The sequence below is a fragment of the Tubulanus polymorphus genome, chromosome 7 (genome assembly GCF_964204645.1).
Source record: "Tubulanus polymorphus chromosome 7, tnTubPoly1.2, whole genome shotgun sequence".
In the NCBI taxonomy this organism is placed as follows: Eukaryota; Metazoa; Nemertea; class Palaeonemertea; order Tubulaniformes; family Tubulanidae; genus Tubulanus; species Tubulanus polymorphus.
Genome location: NC_134031.1, coordinates 9,132,235 through 9,141,531, shown reverse-complemented (window position 1 = coordinate 9,141,531; position 9,297 = coordinate 9,132,235). Strand labels below are relative to the sequence as shown.

Genomic DNA, 9,297 nt, shown 5'->3' with positions numbered 1-9,297 from the left:
TCATTGTCTGTAAACCGCCATCTTGGGGCCAATCACTTGGTGTAACTTATCAATTCTCATAAATCCTATAAACTTGGTTTCCCATAGTTCATACTGTAAGTCCTTACCATTAAACAGTGGAAGCCTAGCCCCTCTGGGCCCATAACCTGTTAAAGGCATCTTATCAGATAATCTTCTTTCCTTAGGCGCAGTGATAGAAAACCGTAAACGTGTGAATACTACGACTATTTTATTGCAACTAAAAAACACTCAGGTTGGTTACAGATGTGACGAGAGCAAAAAAGTAAACTGGTGGGAATTAACCCTTTACACTGGATCACATGATATATCAACAGATAGAAGTTGATGTTACTAGTTTCGTGCACATAAACACATGTATGTTTTAAAACGCCTTAAACCTATCTAAAAACGGTGATCGTCCATTCGAATCGTATTCAAATGCATCCGATCGACAACCTTGAAATCCATGATGACCAAAAATCTCTCAAGGTTGGAAGGTATAACTCTTGATCCCTGGATCTATCATCAACCCTTTTCTTTTGCTTCTACTTTAGAATTGCAATTTTTTTTAAATTTCAGCAACATTTAATTAACCAAGTAACACAAATTCACCATATACGTACTCAACCTTCTATGTTTCATATTTAAGCGACTGTAAAAGTTTCAAACGCGTACGTGGCATAAAACGGACGTAATTGTTTGACGTGACGGATTTCATGATAACAATAGGACGACATGTACTACTACCGTAAATTACTATGGTCATAAAATTGCAAATCTTCTAAAAAACATTAAGAAACTATGGACAACAAGGTTTTGAAATGCCAAACTCTATTTAACAAAAAAATCTGACATAACATCAACCAATATATTATTCATTTTAGAAAGAAAACACTTTATAATAATGCGCGTTAGTGATTATCAATGCTTTACAACAATAACAAAACGTCTTTTTCTTTCGGTATCAAAGAAACGACAATGGGTTGAAACAATAATGAGATTTCCCTTTTTATAGTTTAGTTAATCATTATCTATCTCTTTGCTAAGTTTTTCATACTCTTCACTTAGTTCTCGTTTGAACACTTCATCATAACCGCCATGTACTTCAATTTCCTCACTGTCAATTTGACTGTCTTGGTTCGTATTTATTTGGTCAATTAGACCATTTACTGCTACACTCCCTATATTATGTAAAATGCCTGACATCTCCTTTGCAGCAAGGTCTCGTATATCTGATATGAACATTTCATTGGTTGGGAGTTGTTCTCTAGGAGTATTTCCAGTTTGAGTGGTATCACTGATTGTGCCCACTGTTCTTGGAGTGTCTTCATTTTCTTCCATAACTGGAGTCATGGAATTGCCTAAAGTAAACCGTTGGGTTACAATCAAGCTTTGCAAATTATAATATGAGATATTGAAATTCCCAATTATGATATTACTTACCACCTATTGGTTCAAGATCATGAACATTCAGTACCTTATCTTTAATTTCAGGAGAAGGTGGAGGAGGAGCAGGCGAAAAATAAGTGCCTTCTTCCAATACTGCTCGCTGTTGTGGAATTTTGTTTGGACTAGGGCTAGCCTGTAAATACACAAGCATGAGAAGCTCAGTGGCAAAGAGATTTAAGCCATCAGCTATGCACTGTCCTCTACTCTTTAATCAGGAAAACATCTTGAACCTGCTTGAAATCCCCAAAGGATGACCCATTAAACTATATATGACCATGACAGGACGATTGCCATTTGGCTTGCATACTTTATCAACACGAGGTATACAGGTGACAAATGCATTGATAGTTCATTCAAAGATCGGCGTTCCTATGTAATGATAGTTCATATCAATACGAGTAAATATTTGCTCTCCCTGCCACAAAATGCTAAATCGAGGTAAAAAGACAATTTTAAACAAAAACAGTTGACCCAGTGGTATTGGCATCTCAACGCAACTAGCAACGTGCCCTTCAATTGTTCTTCAATGTCTCCTCAGTTGCAACCAGTCTAAATTATCCGAGCAATATTACTGGGAGAATCACTTAGCAAAAAACCTGGTTAAGCCAAATAAATCATTCTTATTAGTGAAATTACGCGAGTTGGGCAGCATCTACATCTGGGAGCAATTCAGGCTGAGATTTAAAGATGAATAATGATCCATTAGCATACACATTAATTTTAGGAAATATAGAAATTATATATCTAAAAACTATATTGATCAGCTTGATGATGAATTGCCGACGAGTTTAATACATTTGCATTCATACCGCCACGACAGAGAATGATTTAGACCGGACCTGGTACCAGTTTCTGTCCACACACAAGATTTAGTCCGGTCAAAAATTTGCTCCAGACCTAATTCGTTCTTTTAGACCGTGCCAAATTGGACCGGACTAATTTGGAATAGTTTTTGCCCGTGTGGTCCAGTCTAAATTTAACCAGTTTAGAACGGTCTAAATAAGGTCATGTGAATGTGCCTATAGATGAGCCAACATAGCAGATGCCAATGGACATGATGTGCTCCTGCTCTACCTCTCTAAGACCGTAACCTGGTGGATTTGGATATCAAAGCTGAACCAGTGACTCTAGACTAACCATAAGAAGCAATACATAAGAGCCAGAGCTTCCTACCCCTGAAAATTGCTTTGAGGGTCAGCGATTCCCATTTTTTGGGACAGCCATCAATTTTTAAGGACATCCATAAATTTCAGCTTTTTTAACTTAAAATCACATGCTTATTTTGTGCCCAGGTGAAGAGTGCTGCATCGTGAATGAAAAATTCTTAAAATTAACGGACAGGAAATCTAACTCAATGCGTGGGAAAGTACCACAGGGCTTTGGCGATGGGCTTCGATTTTATTTCCGGGTTTTGATAATCTCTCAGAATGGCACTACATATGAAATGCAATAAATTCAAAATATCACGGAAATACCTTGTGTTTATATCGTTTATTTATCCGCTATAAAGTTCCGATAAACAATTGGTAGTTTCATTAATCATACAGACACAGTTATAAAAGAAATCAGATGCTCCTATCCAGGGTTCATAAGTTGTCAGGCCTTGGTTAAAATCAAGACTTATCATCACCTTTGAAAAGTGAAAATCAAAACTTTTTTAATCAATTCGGAAACCATCAACAACTATCACGCCGAAACTTGAGTTCCATGAAAAGTTCATGACAACTTCCCTAGTTCTTCAAATTTCAGGGCAGTAAAAATTAATAAGGCCCATTATCGAGGGAAAGTTAGTTTATTGACTGTGGTTGTGTAGGTTTCTGTAGATTGTAGATACTTGAGCATGTATTTGAAGTGATATTGACGACACACTCGTACTCTGACGAATCGAGGCGCACAAATCTCATTACTGTGCCACAGTCAACGAAATAAATACAGATAATCGGGCTCCAAAAAGGATCGCTAATGCGAAAATCTATAAAATGAATGACGATAAATCATTTAGGTTTATTTGATGTAAATCAGATGAGAATTACTAACTTTGTCGAGCTTATAACTTTTGAAGTAGGCAAAAAGCGCAGTTCGTGTACGATGAACCGGTTTGCTCAACTGAAAAATGCTAGTGGCCTACACCCATGAATGAGTGGGCTATGAGCGGTGCCCAAAATACATTTCTAGGACTTGTATCTTAACCAAAATTTTATTACTGCATTTAAGTTTTTGAACTTAATTTGCGAAGTTGAAGCTACCAAAATGACAGAATCGTGTTAACAAGGAGTTAAGTAAGAGACACGATAGCATAAAAGACTCTAACGAGTCCATAAAAATTTAGTATGTCCTGTCTTTAGTATGTCCTGTAATTACGTTTCTGAAACTGATTTTCATACGGTTCGTCAAAATAAAAGGTTTTCATTACTTTTATTTAATATTCGTAGTGCGAACAAAAATTTTGACTCCTTTGTTAACTACCTTGATGTTTTAAGGGCGGACACTTCTGTCATAGGGATCTCCGAAACTTGGGCTATTGAAAATAACGATAATGCTAGCCTTTATCATTTAAGTGGTTATAATTCCTTATTTAACTGTAGGAAAAATGTAATTGGTGGTGTGGTGTTGCTTTATATGTAAAAAATAGTTTGAACTTTAAAATTCGCCATGACTTGTGTGGTGATTTCAATATTTACGAATCTATATTTGTTGAGATAACGGAAAAAAAGGGAAAAAACAAAATTGTGGGCGTCATTTATCGACCCCCTGGTCTTAGTATAAAATCATTTCAAAATGAATTTGATAAGGTATTGAGAAAAATTAATAATGAAAATAAATTTACTAATGTCAGATTTGCATCAGCAAACAGGTGATTTTAGTAATACTCTATTAACAAATTCTTTCTACCCTCTTATTGACAAGCCAACTCGCGTTACATCTACATCGGCAATACTAATTTATAATATATTTTGTAATAACGTAAAAAACGATCATCATTTAGATATTCTAGTGACCGATATCTCAGATCACTTTCCGATCTTTTCTATCATTAACTCTGAAAACGAACCCGTTATTGACGAAACTAGTAATTTTAGGAACTATTGTGACCGAAATGTCAGCTATTGCAATAGACTACTCCAGTCAGTTGACTGTTTCGATATACAAAATTGTGTTAATGCAAGCCACTCATATAAACTCTTCTTAAACAAATTTTGGATCCTATATGACCGAGCATTTCCTATACAATCAAGGAATTGAATCAAGGAATTGCTGAACGCCTTATTCACGCTTTTGTGACAACTCGCCTGGACTATTGCAACTCTTTACTCTTTGGCCTCCCTGACAAAATTTTAGATAAATTACGTGTTCAAAATTCTGCTGCCCGGATCCTGACTCGAAACTCAAAATTTTGTCACATAACACCGATTCTACACGATCTGCATTGGCTTCCAATCAAATACCGCATCCAATTTAAAATCTTGATCCTTACTTATAAATCCTTGAATGGTCAGGCCCCACAATATTTGAAATCATTAGTGCAATACAAGGCATCCTCTAGAGTGTTAAGATCAAACAGTCAATCACTTCTAGTCATCCCTTGTGTCAATCTAGTTTCTGCCGGTCACAGGGCCTTTTCTTACTCCGCCCCACTACTTTGGAACTTCTTACCAGATGCAATTAAATCTAGTCCTTCTACTGATGTTTTTAAATCGCAATTTAAAACCCATTTGTTCATTAAAGCTTTTAACTACTGATGTAAATTGTTTTTTTTCTATCTTTATGTTTAAATTGTGTCTTTATATTGTAAAGCCAATGAGCATATTTTATATGGATTTTAGGCTCAATAAATTATTATTAATTATTATTATACAAAATCGAAACACAAATAACACACAAAAATCTTGCTCAAATCCCTGGCTAACAGCCGGCCTGAGAAATTCAATAAAGCATAAAAATCAACTTTACAAACAGTTCTTGAAATACAAATCAGATGAAAGAAAAGAAGTCTACATCCGTTACAAAAATTACTTAACAAAATTACTCAGGCGCTCAAAGAAAGATTATTACTCTAATAAACTACTAGCTGCCTCTCAAAATTCTAAGAAAACTTGGACTATCTTAAATGATATACTTGGTAAATCTAGAAATGAAAATAAATTACCCGATGTTTTTAAAACTGACGATCACCGGAAAAAATTCGATAGAAGTCACATTGCCAATGAGTTTAATAAATATTTTGTTAATGTTGGGGAAAACCTGGCGAAAAAAATATCAAACCCAGGTGTTGATTTTCATGACTATCTAACTCATCCCCAAGATAAAAACTTCTACTTCTTTCCCACCACACCTAGAGAAATCCTTGACATTGTTAATGAATTTAATGTAAATAAAGGGGTTGGAATTGATGAAATAAGTATGAAAGTGGTAAAAGCTGTTATAAACTTGATTAAAGATCCCCTTTCTCATATCTTTAATTTTAGCCTCTCAAGTGGAATCGTTCCCGATGACCTTAAAATTGCTAGAGTACGACCACTTTATAAAAATGGAGATACGGAATTATTCAATAACTATCGCCCAATCTCTATTTTACCTTGCTTTTCGAAAATTATAGAAAAAATAGTATATAAGAGACTAGTAAATTTTTGCGAAAAGTTCAATATAATTTCATCAAGTCCATTCGGCTTCCGGAAAAACCACTCTCCTGCAATGGCTCTGATCAAACTGATCAACGAAATCACAAATAACATAGATAATAAAAAGACTACAATTGGAATATTTTTGGATCTTTCTAAAGCATTCGACACTGTAAACCATCACATTCTTCTAGAAAAACTTAAATTTTATGGTATTAAGGGATTAGCCCTCCTTTGGTTTAAAAACTATCTTGAAAATAGATGCCAAGTTGTACAAATAGAAAATAAAATATCAGACCCCCTCCAAATCAAAATCGGAGTTCCGCAAGGGTCGATCCTTGGTCCCTTACTATTTTTATTATACATCAATGACAGCACAAATGTAAGTAATCTTATTCAATTAATCTTGTTCGCCGATGACACGAACGCCTTTATCAGTGATACCGACCGCCATCGCATTATCCGAAATATAAATACTGAATTATATAAATTATCAATATGGTTTCAAGCAAACAAATTATCATTGAACCTGGAAAAAACAAATTATATAGTATTCGGTCCTGACTTACCAAACAACGTTTTTATCCATATAAATGGTCAACCTATTAACCGCGTAAAACACACTAATTTCCTAGGGGTTTGTATTGATGAAAAATTATCTTGGAAGGAACATATGAATAATATTAGTATAAGAGTTGCCCTCAGTGTAGGTATACAGAATCGACTAAAACATATTCTGCCACAACGTATCCTTATCAATTTATATTTTGCTCTTATCGATCCACACCTAAGCTATTGTAATATTGTATGGTCATCAAATCATTTGAATCTCTTAAATCCTTTACTTCTATTACAAAAACGTGCCGTCAGAATTATTACCAACTCTTACTACCTAGAACATACAAATTCATTATTCAAAAGACTTAATATTTTAAAAATCCAAGATATTAAATCATTCCAAATTGGTTGTTTTATGTATAACTACTCCCATAATGATATTCCCTGCAGTTTTGAAAATTATTTTCCTCTAAGAAATCAAATTCACAGCCGCTTAACCAGAAACCGTAACGACCTAATTATTCCATATTTCAAGGGACAATTAAAGAAACACTCATTAAAAGTTATAGGCCCCCAATTCTGGAACAAATTAAATACAGATATAAAAAAATCAAAAAGTTTATTTAAAAAAAAAGGCTCAAACATTCCCTTGTTGAGCGATATTCGTAATTTCTTATGTCAATCAGTGTATGTATGTCATTGTCAGTCAGTATATGTATATGTATGTCAATACGTTGTATTATGATTGGTATTATGTAGTTTTTCTACTCTATTTCATTTCATTTTATACATTTTCTTTTCTAGGGCTGCTTTCTTGTATGAGCTAACTGTTGCTTCAAAGCAGTCCCTCATCTAATATTATTACAATTTTAATCCCTTTTGTTTATCCATTAATTCTGTAAAAATTTTACATGAAAATAAAATCATATCATATCAAATGCATAAAGAATAGTAGGCTGCATCGTGCTGAAAAGAAATCCAAGATGGATGGCAAACCTGGTGGCCTTACATGACCTGAATTTTTGATAAAGGGTAGACATTTTACCTAGCAAAATTCTTACACTAAGTATCATGAAAATGCATCAAGAATTGCAGGCCATTTCGTGCAAGAAATTCAAGATGGCTGCCCTGGCGGCCATATTTGAAAGCTGATGACATCCATGTACAATAGGCATGGACAGCTTACCTACCCTCATCCTCGAACCAAATTTTGCGGAAATCCATCAAGAATTGCGGGCTGCATCATGCAAACAAGAAATTCAAGATGGCCACCCAACTGGCAGCCATATTTGATCACCAATGCCCTTTTCTTCAATAAGCGTGGACATCTCGCCAGACTCAATCTTCATGCTAATTTTCAAAAAGATTCATCGCAAATTTCAGGCGAATTGCTGTGTGGAATTCAATTCAATTCTATGCACGTCTGAGGGCCTATGCAATTGTAGTCAATTTAGATTCGACTTTTTAATAAACAGAACAGATGCCTATTCAAATCACACATAATTCAAAAATTCAGTGTTTCTTAGTTTGTTGTCCCTATTTGCATTGCGCACGTGGTTTATTTCATTGTTTACATTTAACGTCTTCAATAGGGGATACAACCGTACCCGCACCTGTCAATCATCTTAATTGATACATATACTAAAATGCTCACTATGAAAAAACTATGCGGTGAATCAATCCAGAATTTTTCAGCAGAATATCAGACACTAGGGACTAGGCACTAGGTTTATTTGCTGTAACAATCCAACACTGCAAAAATAAGATTAAAGTATTTATTCGTTTGACAAATCTTCATCTGAACAACAAGGTATAAGTGGTGGACACAAAAATGACGTCATCAACTCACTACCATTTTATCAGCTACATCATGAAGGTAACAAGAGGCCCACAGGCCTTATACCTTCATGACGCAGTAGAAGAGGAATGATCTAGTATTCAATGTTTTACAGAAAGATTTACATTGTAACGATAGTTAAGATGGTATAGGCTATGTTGCGATAATGTTCATTTTCTGTTAATATATCCTTACACGAAAATACAAGCCCATTTTAACTGCCCCCAAAGATCACACAACATGAAAAAATGCATTAAGAATTGGTGTAGGTATCGTGCTGAAAAGAAATCCAAGATGGATAGCAAACCTGGCGGCCATACTTGAACTCAATTTGCAATAAGGGGTAGACATCTCACCTACCAAAATTCTTACACCTAGTACCTTGAAAATGCATCAATAATTGCAGGCCGTTTCGTGCTAGAAATTCAAGATGGCTGAACTGGCGGCCATTTTTGAAAGTCGATGACCTCCATATACAATAGGCATGGACAGCTTACCTACTCTGATCCTCACACCAAATTTTGCAGAAATCCATCAAGAATTGGCTGCACTGTGGAAACAAGAAATTCAAGATGGCTACCCTAATGCTAGCCATTTTTGATCACTAATGACCTTTTTTCACAATAGGGGTGGACAACTCGCCAAGCCCAATCTTCAAGCTAATTTTCAAAAAGATTCATCGCAAACTACAGGCGAATGTAATTCAAAAATTCAGTGCTTCTTAGTTTGATCTACGAGCATTATCTCATTGCCTGCCAAAAACGTACTGGTACGTTCGATATCTTCCATCACTTTCCTGCCAAAACCGTAATGGTACGGTTGACTTGTTTCTTA

The 9,297-nt window shown here is 35.2% G+C and overlaps 1 protein-coding gene across 4 annotated transcripts in view; it reads right to left on the bottom strand.

Moving 5' to 3' along the window:
- Positions 1-226: 226 nt before the first annotated feature.
- The window catches only part of LOC141908785 (uncharacterized), a 122,111-nt gene continuing 113,040 nt past the window's right edge, over positions 227-9,297 (bottom strand). For 3 of the 4 annotated variants that reach the window (XM_074798989.1, XM_074798987.1, XM_074798990.1), the window contains 2 exons: positions 1,444-1,582; positions 227-1,361 (listed from right to left, as the gene is read on the bottom strand). In XM_074798989.1, the coding sequence (XP_074655090.1) occupies positions 1,021-1,361; positions 1,444-1,582 (480 nt within the window). In that variant the 3' untranslated portion in view covers positions 227-1,020. The remainder of the gene's footprint in view (positions 1,362-1,443; positions 1,583-9,297) is intronic. The other variant, XM_074798991.1, reaches the window with a different exon arrangement.